Source organism: Octopus bimaculoides, chromosome 28, assembly GCF_046866305.1.
Source record: "Octopus bimaculoides isolate indiv1 chromosome 28, ASM4686630v1, whole genome shotgun sequence".
NCBI lineage: Eukaryota > Metazoa > Mollusca > Cephalopoda > Octopoda > Octopodidae > Octopus > Octopus bimaculoides.
Window position 1 is genome coordinate 11,467,403 of NC_142955.1, and position 18,166 is coordinate 11,485,568.

At 37.1% G+C, this 18,166-nt stretch overlaps 3 protein-coding genes across 4 annotated transcripts in view; 2 read left to right on the forward strand and 1 right to left on the reverse strand.

The window, feature by feature from the left end:
* Positions 1 to 9,409, forward strand: part of LOC106874837 (uncharacterized) — a 53,264-nt gene extending 43,855 nt beyond the window's left edge. Inside the window, exon 4 of the mRNA XM_089344080.1 lies at positions 3,556 to 9,409. Within this exon, the coding sequence (XP_089200206.1) occupies positions 3,556 to 4,823 (1,268 nt within the window). The 3' untranslated portion in view covers positions 4,824 to 9,409. The remainder of the gene's footprint in view (positions 1 to 3,555) is intronic.
* LOC149130552 (uncharacterized) overlaps positions 1 to 18,166 on the forward strand; it is a 34,848-nt gene that overhangs the window by 1,502 nt on the left and 15,180 nt on the right. The window lies entirely within an intron of this gene.
* On the reverse strand, positions 14,907 to 17,937 carry LOC128251163 (uncharacterized). 2 transcript variants are annotated; one of them, XM_052977669.2, is made up of 2 exons: positions 17,794 to 17,937; positions 14,907 to 16,433 (listed from the first exon to the last, which is right to left on the reverse strand). In XM_052977669.2, exon 2 carries the CDS (start codon positions 16,079 to 16,081, stop codon positions 14,969 to 14,971), a length of 1,113 nt encoding a protein of 370 aa, XP_052833629.1. In that variant the 5' UTR covers positions 16,082 to 16,433; positions 17,794 to 17,937; the 3' UTR covers positions 14,907 to 14,968. The 2 variants fall into 2 exon arrangements, with proteins under 2 accessions (XP_052833629.1, XP_052833630.1); XM_052977670.2 differs by lacking the exon at positions 17,794 to 17,937 and adding an exon at positions 16,543 to 17,752.

Here is an 18,166-nt window from a genome sequence, read left to right on the forward strand (position 1 = left end):
TCTTCACCTATAGAAGAGTTCCACTTGCAGTCTCTTATTAACCATAGCTGCTGCCATACTCGTCTCCTTAATGGCTTTTTTCAGTTGTCTGGGTTCCAGACCTATCTTCTGCAGGAAATAGCTCAGTGACCTGGATGGCTCTACAAGTTTGACCACGAATTCCTGGAGAGCAGGAGCATGTCTGATCAGAGTGATGTTACCACTATCTTCTGGTTAGAATACAAAATAGAAAATGGGTCTCTTACCCTTTGGTGGTGGCAATAACTGGTGTTTATTAGCCTTCACCCTTCGCAGATCAGTCCACTTGGCAATTTCTTCAAGGACCTTGTCATGTCTCAATTTCTATTGGGCAGTCCCTAGTGCCTTTGAGTATCCAATCAAAATGTAGTTCAAAGTGCAAAGAATTGCTCTGCACTGCTTGCAGGATGGGTCTCTTTTTTTTTTGTTTTTGTATACCCTACATTTTAATGTTATTTAGGATTGGCAAGCAGTCAGCAATAGTATGAAGGAAGGACAAACTCCTTTGTTGCTCCAGAGTTCCTTCCAGGACAGTGGGTGCTCAAGTGCCTGGTCCCACTATATCCATTGACCCTGGTGGGGTCCTACTGCCTTCACGCAGCTATCCTTCTCTGTTGAATCATGGGTCCTTTGCACTGCGAGCTCTCTCATAAATATATATATATATATATATATATGTATGTGAGTGTGTTTGAAGGATTCATTAAGAATCACGTCACATCAACATGTAAGACACCACCAATTGGCTAGATAACAATACACAGCGTAGACAGTGAAATAATCCATCATCGTAGGCATCAATTATACCAACTAAATACTGTTGTTAGGTAATTCTCAATTCCAATTATTTACCAATGATAAAATTCCTTGCATGTAAGTGAATGTATTTATTGCTAGTATGGACATGACAGATCATCATCATCATCATCATCATCATCATTTAACGTCCGCTTTCCATGCTAACATGGGTTGGACGATTTGACTGAGGACTGGTGAAACCGGATGGCAACACCAGGCTCCAATCTAATTTGGCAGAGTTTCTACAGCTGGATGCCCTTCCTAATGCCAACCACTCAGAGAGTGTAGTGGGTGCTTTTACGTGTCACCCGCACGAAAACGGCCACGCTCGAAATGGTGTCTTTTATGTGCCACCCGCACAAGCCAGTCCAGGGGCACTGGCAACGATCTCGCTCGAAAATCCTACAGGAGCCAGTCAGGCGGTACTGGCAACGGCCACGCTCAAAATGGTGCATCTCATGTGCCACCCGCACAAGAACCAGTCCAGGGGCACTGGCAACGATCTTACTTGGCTTGCCGGGTCTTCTCACGCACAGCACATTTCCAAAGGTCTCGGTCAGTAGTCATCGCCTCGGTGAGGCCCAATGTACGAAGGTCTTGCCTCACCACCTCAGCCCAGGTCTTCCTGGGCCTACCTCTTCCACGGGTTCCCTCAACTGTTAGGGTGTGGCACTTTTTCACGCAGCTATCCTCATCCATTCTCACCACATGTCCATACTAGCGCAATCGTCTCTCTTGCACACCACAACTGATGCTTCTAATGTTCAGCTTTTCTCTCAAGATACTTACACTCTGACGGGTATTCACATTGACATTACACATCCAACGGAGCATACTGGCTTCATTCCTTGCGAGCTTACGCATGTCCTCAGCAGTCACAGCCCATGTTTCACTGCCATGTAGCATGGCTGTTTGTACGCATGCATCATACAGTCTGCCTTTTACTCTGAGTGAGAGTCCCTTAGGACAATATTTCTAGCTAGATACATATTGTTAAGAAGACATTGAAATTTAATTCTACAATTGCATAATGCAGGAGGTGAATGGATAATATGGGTATCAGTAAAAGGAATGTTGTATGTAGGTAGCATCACTACATTCATTAATTTCACTCCTGTTATCCATGATCAAATTAGAGGCAAAGGGATCATAATCATTTTGAATACTATAGTTATTACTGGAATACCAAGTGTTTGTTACCACCAATGCTATCAATTAACCTAGTAGTCTCTAATTCCCACCAATATTGTCATTGTTGCCCCTATTACTATCACCATTATCAGTATTTCTGTTGTCGGTGTCATTGTTGATTTGATTCATGCCATTATCCCTGTTAATAATTGCTAGCACTATATTATACACTAGCTTTGGTGTAGTAGAAACAGAAATTCTTGTTTTACATTTATTAAAAATGCTATAATATGTATATGACATTAGACAATAAATTAAATATTTTTCCCCTCCATAATCTGCACCTTAGTTGATTGACAGCTCTTGAACACACCCACTTGTTTATATATTCATATTCCACCTTTAAAATCCCACTAGCTGCTCTACCTGAAATGTGTGTGTGTATACATACATACACACACATGTACATATATATCATGAACTAACTATTACTTTCTCAGATGCAGCACAGAATTTTGTCAGTGAACAGGTCGCGGTCTCAAAGCGACGAAAATATTTTGACAAATCAAATTTAAATGTTGAAGTGAATCTAACGGATTTTGTGTGTTATTTTAAATGGCTTATAAACACCTTCCACGCTGCAATTATATATATATATATATATATATATATATATATATATATATGAATGTATATGTGTATGTATAAATATGTGTGTGCAATTACACACACACAACATGCTTCCACACAGATACCATCTGCCCAATCCACTCACAAGGCTTTAGTCAGTCCGAGGCTATAGTAGGAGACACTTGCCCAAGATGTCAGACAATGGAATTAAATCCAAGATCAAATAGTTGGAAACTAAGTTTCTTAACCACCCTCCCACATCTGTACTATATATATATATATATATATATATATATATAACATATATATCTACACTATTATAATTTACATCTTCCAAAGAGAGGAAAATAGTTCAGTTGTCCAGGTAAATGTTTATTTCTACAGCTTATCTCTATAAGAAATATACTAAAATTTATTCTGTTATATTTTAAGACTTCCCTATATCTTACACTGTTGTTTCTCTACTATTGCAGAATAACAAATGACATTGGCATCAAAGAATTGTATCATTTAAAGACTAAAGGAAAATGTTATACAGGACAGATATGAATCTTTTTATATAAATCTCTGACAAATTACAGGCAAATATTTTTTTCTAAATTGAGATTATTAATTATAATTCTTTACTTGACTGTCCAGAATGTGTACAAGATTATATTGAATGTGAATTAAACTTGGATGGATTTCAAAAGAAGTTTGCAACCTACATCATATACCAGCAAAGATCACAGTAGTATAAGTGTTTATTAGCAAGAAAATATATGTCAAAAGAAGATAAACATTCCGAAATTGTGGTGAAAAAAAGTGAAGATGAATAATGTGTGAATAAGTTTAAATATAAAAGACTGTTTAAAAGTATTGATTTTCCTGGTAAAATGAATAAAAAGAAACAAAAAACATCATCATACCACTGTGATATTTGTGGGAAATCATTCTCTGGAAGTGCTAACTTAGCAAAACACAAATGTACTGGTGCAGGAGAAAAACCATACCACTGTGATATCTGTGGAAAATCATTTTCTGAACGTTGTAACTTAAGAACACACAAACGTATTCATACAGGAGAGAAACCATATCGCTGTGATATTTGTGGTAGATTATTCTCTGTAAGTAGTGTCTTAACTAATCACAGACGTATTCATACAGGAGAGAAACCATATCAGTGTGATATCTGTGGCAAATCGTTCTCTCAGAGAGGTATCTTAACTAATCACAAACATATTCACACAGGAGAGAAACCATTTCAGTGTGATATTTGCAGTAAATCGTTCTCTGAAAGTCGATTCTTAACGACACACAAACGTATTCATACAGGGGAGAAGCCATATTGCTGCGATATCTGTGGTAAATCATTCTCTGTCAGAGGTACCTTAACTAATCACAAACGTATTCATACAGGAGAGAAACCATATTCTTGTGATATCTGTGGTAAACCATTCTCTGAAAAAGGTACCTTAACTAAACACAAACGTATTCACACAGGAGAGAAACCATATAAGTGTGATATCTGTGGTAAATCATTCTCTGGAAATAGTTGCCTAACTGAACACAAACGTATTCACACAGGAGAGAAACCATATTACTGTGATATTTGTGGTAAATCATTCTCTCGAAATGGTTACTTAACTGAACACAAACATATTCATACAGGAGAGAAACCTTACCGTTGTGATATCTGTGGTAAGTCGTTTGCTCTTAAAGAACACTTAACTAAACACAGACGTATTCATACAGGAGAGAAGCCATATTGCTGTGATATCTGTGGAAAATCATTCTCCCGATGTAGTGATTTAACTAAACACAAACGTATTCACACAGGAGAGAAACCATATTGCTGTGATATCTGTGGCAAATCATTCTCTCGAAATTCTCACTTGAATGAACACAAACGAAGTCATACAGGAGAGAAGCCATATCACTGTGACATCTGTGGTAAATCATTCTCTCATGGAACTAACATAGCTATACACAAACGTATTCATACTGGAGAAAAACCCTATCACTGTGATATCTGTGGTAAGTCGTTCTCTCAAAATGGTGAATTAGCCTCTCACAAACGTATTCATACTGGAGAGAAACCCTATCACTGTGATGTCTGTGGTAAATCATTCTCTCAAAAAAATCAGTCAACTACACATAAACGTATTCATACTGGAGAGAAGCCATATCAGTGTGATATGTGTGGGAAATCATTCTCTCAAAGGATCCATTTAATGAAACATGTTGGTATTCATGTACGGCAGTAACTGTATCAGTATAAAAGTTCTGGTTGTCAAGGATAATTTCACCCTCCCTCTGACTGGTTAACCATGTATCTCCTCTATAACAACACACCTATTCTGGCCTCAGTCTTGATCACTCTCTTTGATCTGGTAACCATTTATCTCTTCTCTGTCACACACTAACCTTTCATCACATTACCTGGTCACCTGGTACAAGATCACCTTCTCCAATGCCCCCTTCTTGCCATCACCTACACCTGCATTCACACCTTCTCACCATGCCTGGCCTCCATTCCTTCCTTCTGCACCTCTACTTTCTTCTCTCCCATTTTCTTTCCAACTTTCTTCCCCGGTGCCTGCAACCCTCTATACAACTCTCTCATTCTCTTTTTAAATAAAACCCGCCACTCCAGCTATCTCTCTTTCCATCACCGTTGCCTCCATCATCATGTCACACCCCATAGCTTCAAGGGACCTATACAGGGAGGAAGCGCTCAGTCAACTTTTTGAACTCCCTCTTCTATTGCCTTCTCCTCTCCGACCCCACCCTCTCCAACCAGCAGCACGTGTCCTCCACCATCCATGACCTCATCTCATCTTCTGCCTCCCTTCTACTGCCACCAACCTCATTGTCCAAACACCCCATATCTCCACCATGTATTTCCTTCCCAAAATACACAAACCCAACAACCCAGGCTGCCCCATTGTTTCCGCCTGTAACTGCCCCACAAAACTCATTTCAAAATATCTCAACCTCATCCTGTCCCCTTTAGTTGCTGATCTGTCTCATTAACGACACCAACCATGCCCTTTGCCTCTTCAATTCCTTCTCCTTCCCTCCCAGCCCTTCATGCTTCATTTTAACCTGGGACATAAAATTACTAGATACTATGATCCTCCACAACGACGGTCTCTTAGCCCTCGAATACTTCCTCGACTGTTGCCCCGACCACACATCCAGCACCTCCACCCTTCTCACCCTCAACTGCTTTATGTTCACAGGAGAGATTTATCAGCAGGTCTCTCGTGTTGCTATGAGAAGAAGAATGGGCCCCAATCTTGTCAACTTATTTGTTGGTTACACTGAGACCCAAATCTTCTCACAATTCTTTGGACCGACCCCAGAGCTGTGCGGTTGCTATATAGATGACTGTATAAGTGACACCTCCCGCTTCTGCAAGCAGCTCTCCAGTTTCATCTCCTTCATTTCTAACTTCCACCCTTCTCTTGAATTTACCTCTACCTTCGCTGACACTTCTGTAAACTTCTTGGATATCTCTCTCACCACCTATGCCTTCCATCCTATGGACTCCCACCTCTGCCTCAACTTTTCCTCCTCCCATCCCTCCCACACCAACTGGGCCATCCCAGTTCCTCTGCCTCTGACACCTGTGCAGTGGGGACAAGGATTTCAAAACCTAGTCTGAATACCTGGCCCACTTGTTCATACGTTGTGGATACCCATCCACCCTTGCCTAAACTACTCTTATCCATGCTTGTCAAATCGATCGCACTCTCCTTCCCCACACTGATCCCCTTTTCCATCCCTCCACTCTACCCCTTCGTCAGAGGATCCTGCAGGCCTTCCGTCGCCTCCAGCTAAATCCCACCACCCGCCCTTGCCCTCCTTCAAACTCGCCCGTAACCTACGCGATCTTCTGGTCTGTAGCACCCTCCCCCCTCCATTCCAATCCCACCCAGATCCTTTCCTTGCTCCAAATCCCATTGCCACCTCTGTCACTTCATCACTAACACCTCCTCCTTCACCGTACCCAACTAGCACACCCTCTACATTAGGAACTCCTCCTGCACTTCTTCCAGCCTTATTTATTGCATCAGGTGTAATCTCTGCAACAAACTTTACATTGGCCAGACAGGCCACCGGCTAGCCAACCGGTACATCAGACATCTACGAGATATTTGTCTACGTACAAACACCCCTGTTGCCCGTCATTTTCGCTTGGCCAACCAGTTCACTTCCAATAACACCGTCTTCAGCCTTGCCCTTCACAATGGACCCACCAGTTTTCACTCTACATACCCAAACTCCTTTCTGACTCAACTCAACCTCATCCTCTCAGTGACTGTTCCTATAAACTTTTAAAAAAAACTTTTTACCTTGTCTTATTTTTTTATTATTTCGTTTATCTCTTATTCAGTTTTTTTGATTTTTTTATCATTTATTCTTTTATTTGGTTATTTATTATTGGTTTATTCTGATTTTTTTATCTTTTAAAAATTTAGTTATTTTAACTTTCATTTATTTATTTCTCTTACTGATTTGTTCACATAATCTTTTTCCTTTGTTTTTATTTTATCAACTTTTATTTATTGTTTATCATTTTTTATTAATAATTGTATTTTCATATTTTATATTCCCATACCACACACCACATACCCTGCTCACCACACACGTGCACACACTCATCCATATTCACCCATTCACACAACCTTCAGACTACCCCAACTCACTATTGACCATTCCATCTATACACACATGCTAAAACACACACACACACACACACACCTGTCGCTATAGCTCCTGACCTCTCACTACAACATTACACACACAGACACACACCAACCATTCTTCACACTCTCCTGTCCCAGAAAGTACTTTCTCTTTGTCCTACTTCCAGTCATTTGAAAAATGTAATTACACATGGACTGTCTGTGACTTTTTTTTCCTCCTTCCTTTTCTTGTGGACTTTCCTATGTTTTCTGTTTCTGAAGAAGAGCTGTGTTCAAAACATAAGTTTCCTTCTCTAAGCATCGTATTAATACTTACATGTGCTATGTCTTCATGTTATTTTTTTCTTGTCTTTTTCTCCGTTTTTTTTTTTTTTTCAATTAAATATGTATAAACTTAAATCTTAAATGTGTAGAAGATGGTATTTTTAGAATATTAAATAGTATTTTTAATAAAAGATATAAATGTATATCTTTAAAGAATGGTAATGGTTTCTTGTATAAGGGATATACTAATATAAGTAAAAGAAAAATGAAAGGAACGGTTAGTTTTATTATTAATAATTCCTTTGTAATGTTTGCGGGTAGGGTATTTGAGCAGGTTAGGGGGATTCCAATGGGTGGCAATTATTGGTGGACCTTTATCTTTCTTCATGCGAGTTCCTTTTATTTAAAGACCTATGTGCTAGGAAATGTATGTAGTGTTTTATTATTAACTTTTGAATGATGAAATAATGTATTTCACACATAATTGTTATTAGTTAAATTAATTTCAATTATGTTTGTTTTGTTTTGGAGAGATTTATATAAAGCTTTAACTTTCATTATATTAGTAACTATGGAAGACTGGTGGGATTATTATTTGTATGGACTTATAGATTGGTCCAGATTTAGTATATAATTTAGTTATTGCAGTTTGATATTAATACCGATACAATGTACATTGGTTTATATGTTTTTTATTGTAGTTTATTAAAGTTTAATCCTGCCTATAAATTGATTTATTGAATGAATGTGGTTGTTAAGCTTTCACTTTTTATATTATACTACGGAAGACAGTAGGGATTATAATTTTTGTATGACTTAATAGATTTGTTGCTGTTTAATTACGTATTTAGGAGTTGGTTGTAATTTATTTATTGAATTTATTTACTGATACTGTTGTACATAGGGTAAATGTATTTGAAAGTTGTAATTTATTTGGTTTGTTTGTTCCCAAACAACACTTATCTTATTGTTGTTGACACTGCCGGATTGAATGGTACTGCCCTGGTGTTGAAACCATAATGATATCTGTGGGGCAGCTGATGATGGAGGTATGTTGCATTGTTGGTATGGCTGTTTTTGTATATGTGGAATAGTATTATAACACATCCTTTTGATATATACACACATGCATAGTTTGATATGATGATGATGATCATCATCATCATCGTTGTTTAACGTCCGCTTTCCATGCTAGCATGGGTTGGACGATTTGACTGAGGACTGGTGAAACCAGATGGCTACACCAGGCTCCAATCTAATTTGGCAGAGTTTCTACAGCTGGATGCCCTTCCTAACGCCAACCACTCTGAGAGTGTAGTGGGTGCTTTTACGTGCCACCGGCATGAAGGCCAGTCAGGCGGTACTGGCAATGGCCACGCTCAAATGGTGTTTTTATATTTTGTTAATCTGTCGTATTATTGACAGGCATATACTCAACGAATTGACGTGTCTAGCTGCTCTCTCCTTAATTAATCTACAACATTCTCACCCATTCATTAGTTTTATCTATCCTTCTTTTCCTCTGGATAATGTCTGTATCTTAACTATCTTAACAACATCAATGAACTATTGTGTATCATTTTGGCACAAGCAAGGATGTGTTGAACATGTTTATTTTTGTATATACATAGCAATGATGGTTTCTACAGAATGCTTTCGTTAAAAAAACTAACACTTCTGAGTTTATCACAGGTTAGCCTACATGTTGTTAAATAACTTCCTTTCGAAATTCTCCCTGGGCATATACCCAATTCACTGGTTTTGAATATGGAATTTTATTTCTGAAATTAAAGAATTTTGTATGCAAACAGCTGTAGGTAGAAATTTCTATGTATGAATTCGAATGTCTTTGAATAAAAATATCTGTACGTAAATTTTTATCCATTTTCTTCATTTCCGTATTTAAAAAGATTTATTTAAATACGTATATGTTTTGATGATAAACTAATATACTTGGTTTTCTCTGAACGCTGGTATAAACTGGTAAACTAGGATGCTTGCTTCCTTTAAGGGACTTTAGTTCCTTGACTAATTAAATGAAATATATATGTACATGTATATATACATAAATGTATATATATATATATATATATATACATAGTTATATGTACACATGTATATACATCATCATCATCGTTTAACGTCCGCTTTCCATGCTAGCATGGGTTGGACGATTTGACTGAGGTCTGGTGAAACCAGATGGCTGCACCAGGCTCCAATCTGATTTGGCAGAGTTTCTACAGCTGGATGCCCTCAGAGAGTGTAGTGGGTGCTTTTACGTGCCACCGGCACGAAGGCCAGTCAGGCGGTACTGGCAGCACATGTGTATATACATACATGAATATATATATATATATATATATATATATATATTAAATATATACTTTTATAAAACAAATTTTACAAAATATATAGTATCTGTTAACAGTCTTAGCCAAAAACTCACAGTTGAGTTTTTGTATATATATATGTATACATGTCTCTTAAAGGATAGAGCTCAAAATCAATGCATTGAAGATACTTTATTGCAGCAACAATTATAATAACAGAAACAACCACAATAAGCCAAACCTATGCACATTTCAATAGGGTATCCCGGATAAATAAACCACATCATAAGATGTCTCGTAAAATATTGTAACAAATTACAACATATTACAAATTTCTGGATACTCCATCTCATCAGGGTCGCATTATTGCCATCACCAATACTACTATTATTAGCAAAACACACACATCATCCAAGAGGGTGAAAGAAATGTGCATAGGTTTGGCTTATTGTGGTTGTTTCTGTTATTATAATTGTTGCTGCAATAAAGTATCTTCAATGCATTGATTTTGAGCTCTATCCTTTAAGAGACATGTATACATATATATATATACATACATACATACTAGCTGGAAAATGCAATTCCATGAGTGATAATATTCCTAATTAATTGAAAAAGTGGAAGCTTAAAACTTTTGTAGCCGAAGTTGGAATTGAAATAAAAATATACATTGCTTTTAGTTTCCTTCAAATGTGAAAGTATACCTCTTGTTTAGGTTCTAACCCTCCCAAAGAAAGAAATGCTATATGGGAGTGTCATATATTTATTCCTTATAAAATAAAATGTGGTGGATGATGGGAGAGTGGTGGGAGTGAAGTACTCTTATATGATTGAGATGTAGTCTGTCTTAAAAAAATTTAGAAATTTTAGCTACTTCTCATGTTTCTCCAAATATAGCTAAGTGGGTGCAGTGGTAAAGACAGACACAAGCGTGTATGTACACATGACAAGCTTCTGCACAGTTGCCATCTACCAATTCCACTCAGAAGGAATTAGTCAGCCTGCTGCTTTAGTTGAAAATACTTGCCCAAAATGATGATGATGATATTTCTTCTTAAATTTCAGTGTTCCAAATCTGGTGCTAGGTAGTTTTGTTTTATTATTTTAATTAGTAATTATTTGTTGCTTAGCTGTCAAGTATTGTTAGCATCTGACAAAACACTTCACAGTTCTGAGTTTAAATTCTGCCAACCTCAACTTTGCCTTTCATCCTTTTGGGTTTGATAAAATTATGTTCTGGTCAAGTACTGGGGTCTTTACCCCATAAAATTGCTCACCTTGTGCTAGAAATTTGAACATTATTTGTATTGATAAATTTTTATTGTTTGGTTAAAAAATAAAATGAATAAATCATTCTTAGCCGAACAATGAAAAACAATATATCATGTGACAATAGGAAATCTGTTTTCTACCTTAATTTAGTGATATTAGCAGAGAAACAAACAAGCCATAATTCTAACGCTTCATGAAAACACCTCTATGACTCATCAATAGATTGCAAACTATGTAGAAATGAACGAAAGCAGTGTTACACAAATTATTATTCAGTACAAAAGCACAGGAAGTGCAAACACTTGATAATAAAATTACGGTGGTCACAGTTGGGCATTTGATGAACATAGCTTTCATTATGTGAGGTGAATTTCAATCAAAAGACCTCAAAATACTTCAAGCGATGTTAAATCCAACATGGACCAAAAGGTTTCTACACCTGGATGCCCTGCCTCATGTCAACCACTACAAGAGTGTAGTGGGTGCCTTTTAACATGTCATTGGTATGGATGCTTTTATGTCACCGAAACCAGCTACAACTATGACTTCACTTGATGAGTCTTCTCAAGCATAGCATATTGCCAAAGGTCTCGATCACTTGTCATCGCTTCCATGAGAGTCAGCTTTCGAAGATCGAACTTCAACACCTTGTCCCATGTCTTGCTGGGTCTACCTCTTCCACAGTCAGAGATTGGCACTTCTTTACACATCTACCCTCATCCAATTGCATCATATGACCATACCAGTACAGTTGTTTCTCTTGCAACATCTGATGCCTCTTATGCCAAGTTTTTCTCTCAAAATACTTACACTCTGTTGTACATGCACACTGACATTGGACATTCAGCAAAGCATACTAGCTTCATTTCTTTCAAGCTTTTGCATGTCCTCTGTGGTCACAGCTCATGTTTCACTGCCAAGTATTATGACAGTTTGCACACAGGCATCATACAATCTACCTTTCACTCTGAGGGTGAGGTCCTATATTACCAACAAAGGTAGAAGCTTTCTGAACTTTGCCCAACCTATTCTTATTTTAGCAGTTATGCTCTCAGAGCATCCATCTGTTGCTGATTTGGTCACTTAGATAATGGAAGTTATTAACTACTTCTAGGTATCCCCACTAGCATTTGATGGAGTTTATTTTCTGTACATTTCTAGTGTTTTTTGCACCTGCACATCTGCCACACACAAAGATTATTTTCCCTGTTAACCTTCCCCTGATAATGCTGCACCTCTTATGTGTCCTCATATTTGAAATAAAAATAATACTTTTCACATATAATAATTTGGCAATCCTGTATCTTTTACTTGTTTCAGACATTGAATTGTAGCCATGCTGGATCACAACTCTGGAGGGTTTAAGTTGAAAAAAAATGTACACAGTATATATATGTATTAAGTCTGGTACTTATTCTGTGCATCTGCTTTATTGAGACTTTAAGTTACAGAGACAGAGAGAAACCAGCATGCCAGGTGTTGGTGATACAAAGACACATACACAATCTGCTGGGCACACAAGCCCGATTAACTTCTTTCTCCTTCTGCATATCCTTCCTCTTGATTCCTCCTCCCCTACATAATCTCTACCCCACTTACTCATCCCATAACCATACTTTTATTTATTCATTTTTTTTTTTTTTTGTTTCCTCCTGATATAAGCCAAAAAATAAGGTCTGGAAGACGCACAATGTAAGAATACACCTTCGATGCAAGTCTTATGAAGTGCCTCTCCAATGCCTAAAATCACAAACATTATGTAAATTTTTGTTTCGAATTTTTGTGTAAATAGGCCTTGCAAATAGAGTTGGTTTAGAAAAAATTGTAATGAGCCTTTCTCTTCCTAACATTTCCTCTTCATAAACTACGATTGTTTTCCAATCCCCTTCCTGCTCTCACTGTATTGCTGCTCCCCACCCAGGTTCTATGCTCAAATCCTTGTTACTTGTGAGTATATCCTTGCACTACATCATCTCTCTTCTACTCTCTTACACCTTTGCTATTTACTACTCTCTCTCTCTCTCCTTCTCGTTTTTCCTGACTAGGTAACCAAGTATTTTCTTTACATCAACATACTTGTTTCTCTCTCACTGGGTGACCATGTACCTCCTCTATAGCAAGACACCTATTTCTCTAGGTTAGACTAACCTTTCATCATCTGATACTGGGCCACCTCCTCTAATGCCGCCTCTGTTGTGGCAAGACACTTGCCTTGTCACACTCTAACCTTTCATCCTCTGACACAAGTTCCCCTCCTCAAATGCCCCTACCCTTCTCATAATTCCTTGACTTGTGAGTTACTTGGCGACCCTGCCAGTGCTGGTGCCATGTTAAAAGCACCCAGTCCTCACTGTAATGTGGTTGGTGTTTGGAAGAGCATCCAGCTGTAAAAGTCATGCTGAAACTAACCTCACCTGTGCTAGTGCTACATAAAAAGCACAGAGTCCACTCTGCAGAGTGGCTGGTGTTAGGGAGGGCATCCAGCTGTAAAATCCCTGCCAAAACAGACACAGTAGCATAGGGTAGTTTTCCTAGCTGGCCGGTTCCTGTCGACCATCCTACCCATGCATGGAAGAGGGACGTTAAATGATGATGATGATTGATATATATATATATATATATATATATATATCCTTTAAGTTCGTTTATAAGAAACGTTTTGAATATTCATATAAAAGCTCCCATGAATGCATGTCCATGAGCTACACAATGTACATGGAGACTATGGACTACACAGTAATCATCCCAGGAATACAAACTATGATCTTAAAAAACATGAGACTTCTGGAAACACATATGGCAATACATTATTTACAATTGACGGATATTTGTCCTCATCTTGTTTGTAGTTAACACAATGTTTCGGCTGATATACCCTCCAGCCTTTATCAGGTCTCTTGGGGAAATTTCAAACCTGGGTTCTCATTCTTAAGGTATTTTTTCGATGTTTTTTTTGTTGTTGTTCTTATTATTATTCAGGTTGCTGCTTGGAATCGAACTCGGAATCTTGGGGTTAGTAGCCCGTGCTCTTAACCACTACGCCATACGTGTCCATTGCTTGTACTGGATATACTGTATCGAATTTCTACCTACACCTTTCTAACATATTGAGCAGGTCATTTCCCTGAAGGGATTAGTAACTTGTCTGCTTTCTTACATATTGGGATTTTGGTCTTTGCTTAATTCAGGGGTTTTCAAACTGTGGTCCACAAGGACAAGACAGGGGTTTGGACAGCAAATACTTTTTATGGGCAATTTGATTTTATATATGCTTTTTAATTGAAATCTTTTAATTGACAATAAACCTATTTTGTTAAATAGTTAAATAAATAAATGTAAAAATATGTTATTTTAAGCAAATATTTATGTATAAATTTCATAAGCGTCCCCAAGGTAAAGCCTGAAATATAAAGGGGTCCGCAAGTCAAAAAGTTTGAAAACCCCTGGTTTAGTTAACTCTAAAGGTCCCTTGATTCCAGGCTTTGCTTCTACACCTGAAATTTCTTCTTTAATTCCATTCAATGCTATCTATGTTACTGACTTTGGTATCCCTGACAGCATCATTGGATGGTTCTCACCAATCATTCATCTACCCCAAGATTCTACAGCAACTGCCAGATACCAGACAGAAGTTAGCTGTCGAGTAATTTCTCCATGCTGACATATATACAATAACAAACACAAAAGATCTACAAAAAAAAAAATAGCTGAGTAAACAATACCATGAATTTGGATCATAAAAATGAATAAATTTATATAAAATACCATACAAGAGAACTTCATCATTTATTGAAACTGTCGACAACCTGAATTTTCATACTGATAGAGTTACTATAGTATATGAATAGCTACATGTTTTGTTAAGTGAATCCTTTGAGGAAATGATTTGCCACAGATATAACATTGGTATGGTTTCTCTCCTGTATGAATACGCACATGTGTAGTTAAATGGCTTGTTTTAGAGAAAGCTTTGTCACAGATATCACACTTGTATGGCTTTTCTCCTGTATGAATACGTATGTGTGTAGATAATTGGCTTGTTTTAGAGAATGCTTTACCACAGATATTACAGTGAAATGGCTTCTCCCCTGTATGACTTCGTTTATGTTCAGTTAAGCGATCGTTTCGAGAGAAAGATTTACCACAGATACCACAATGATATGGCCTCTCTCCCGTGTGAATATGTTTGTGTTTAGTTAAATCACCACTCTGAGAGAATGATTTCCCACAGATGTCACAGTGATATGGTTTCTCTCCTGTGTGAATACGTTTGTGTATAGCCATGTTATTTCCCAGAGAGAATGATTTACCACAGATATCACAGTGATATGGCTTCTCTCCTGTGTGAATATGTTTATGTACAACTAAATGATCATTTCGAGAAAATGATTTACCACATATATCACAGTGATATTGTTTCTCACCAGTGTGAATATACTTGTGTTTAGTTAAATCACCACTTTGAGAGAATGATTTACTACAAATATCACAATGATATGGCTTCTCTCCTGTATGAATATGTTTGTGTTTAGTTAAATCACTGCTTCCAGAGAATGCTTTACCACAGATATCACAATGATATGGTTTCTCTCCTGTATGAATACGTTTGTGTTTAGTTAAGGTACCTCTCACAGCGAATGAATTACCACAGATATCACAGTGATATGGCTTCTCTCCAGTATGAATACGTTTGTGATTAGTTAGGACACTACTTACTGAGAAAGATTTACCACAGATATCACAATGATATGGTTTCTCTCCTGTATGAATACGCTTATGTGTTGTCAAGTTAGAATTTTCAGAGAACGATTTACCACAAATATCACATTGATGTGGTTTCTCTCCTGCATGAATACGTTTGTGTGATGTTAAGCGACCAGCTTCTGAGAATAATTTTCCACAAATATCACAGTGGTATGATGTTTTCCCTTTCTCTTTATTCATATCACCAGGAAACTTTTTTTTTTTTTACCACAACATTGAAATATTTATCTTCTTTTAATTAATGTATTTTATTCCTGATAAGTATTTTTACCACTGTAATTTTTGTCAACAACTGGATTGAGTTGTAAACTCCATGTTATATTTGTATATGTGCAAATTTAATTCAAATGTAAAATCTTGCTCACATTCCAGTCAGGAGAGAACAGAATTTTTGTTATAAATCTCAGTTCAGAGAAAATATTTGCATGTAATTTTCCACAAAGGTATATCTATTCAGCGCAACATTTTCTTTGTATCATTAAAAGATAAATATTGATGATGTATATAATTGTTTGGTACCAATGTCATTATTCTGAAAGAGTAGAGAAACAACAGTATAAGATACAGGGAAGACTTAAAATACAACAGAATAAATTTTAGTATATTTCTTATAGAAACAAGCTGTAGAAATAAACATTTACCTGGACAATAGAACTGTTTTCCCTTATTTTCAAGATGTATATACCTGATCTGAATGTTTTTATGTAAACTATTTTCTGACTCATCACAGAGGATACACAAAACCTCAAACTTTTCTTATCATTATCAAAGACTATCACTTGATTTGAATACGTTTATCTAGACTAATTTTTGACACCACAGAGGATAGACAAAGCCTTTTTTAAATCAGTGAAACCAGTTAAGTTAATGATTACTTCTAAAAAAAACTCCTGCATTTTCAGATTCTATTCTTTATATTTTAACTCGTGTGATAACCCCCCAATTGTGTATATTGTGTGTGTATTTGTCTGTCCCCACCCTCACTCCACTGGTTGACAACTGGGGCGATCTTACGGTACGAGTCCTAAATATCGGCCTTTTCAGTAAAAAGTGTCTTCGGCGATCTTTACCAAAGATCGCCCTTTTCCGTAACACCCGCACGATCTTCACTACGGTGTTAGGGTTAGTGTTTAGGGACGGAATTCCCAAACCTAAACCCTTCAAAATAAATCGCGCTCTCTGTATGTCTTTCGCTTTTATGACGTCGTTTCCCTGTTTCTCTCCAACCCTTTTTACGGAAAAGGCCGATATTTAGGACTCGTACCGTAAGATCGCCGACAACTGGTGTGGGGTTGATTGCACCCCTGTAAATTAGCAGTTCGCTGAAAAATAGAACGTGCTCGTGACTTAAAAAGTAAATGCGTAGTAGGGTACACTTTAAAGTGTTGCCCCAGCATGGTCACAGTCCATTGACTGAAACAAGTAAAAGATGTGAGTGCGAGTGTCTGTGTTTCCTCATCCACAGCTCGACAACCGGTGTTGGAATGTTTATATCCCAGTAACATGGGTAGCTCAGCAAAACACACTGATTGATTAAGAACCATAATTGCTGCAACTGTTTCCAAAAGAGTAGATTACGATTATGAAGGAACTCGATGTGAACAAATTTGGAATGCGGTCGGATAATTCACAGACCTTTGAAGTGTGTGACTTATCGCTAACATTATTCCTCCGCCCCCTACATCAAATTCCGATAGAATCACAACGTATACCGTCTGAAAAGTATTTGTTGAAGATTTTATTTTAAAATACCCTGTTTTCACACGAGTGTAGCAGTTATCAGTTTAATCATTCCTTTTAGACAAAAGTGGTGGAGAATGTTTTACCTCGTAATATTAAAGGGTTTCGTATTACCAATGTCCAACTATTTTACTAATATCATTATATCTTACCTGTTATGCGTCATAAATTTGTGTTTATAATGAAATAGCTTTAATACACCTTCTTTAATGTCTGCTTCTTGACGCCATTCCACCAAAAGTAAACTTTCACAATAGATTTTATAAAAACCGACTCGGAAACATAAACGACGACATGTATTTAGTTTCTGTTTATAAGCTCGTATAAAATTACATATGTATTATTTCTCAAAGTTGTATTTAAAATATACAAACAGTCATTATGAAATGTACTAGATTTACGAAAATTTTACTCGAAATTTTAGAAAAAGTGGAATTCTGTAAATCTTTCTGCAATATCCAATAGACTTGGATGGTACAATATAATTTGATACCATTAATCTGAATGTTTCTGAAGAATAATAAA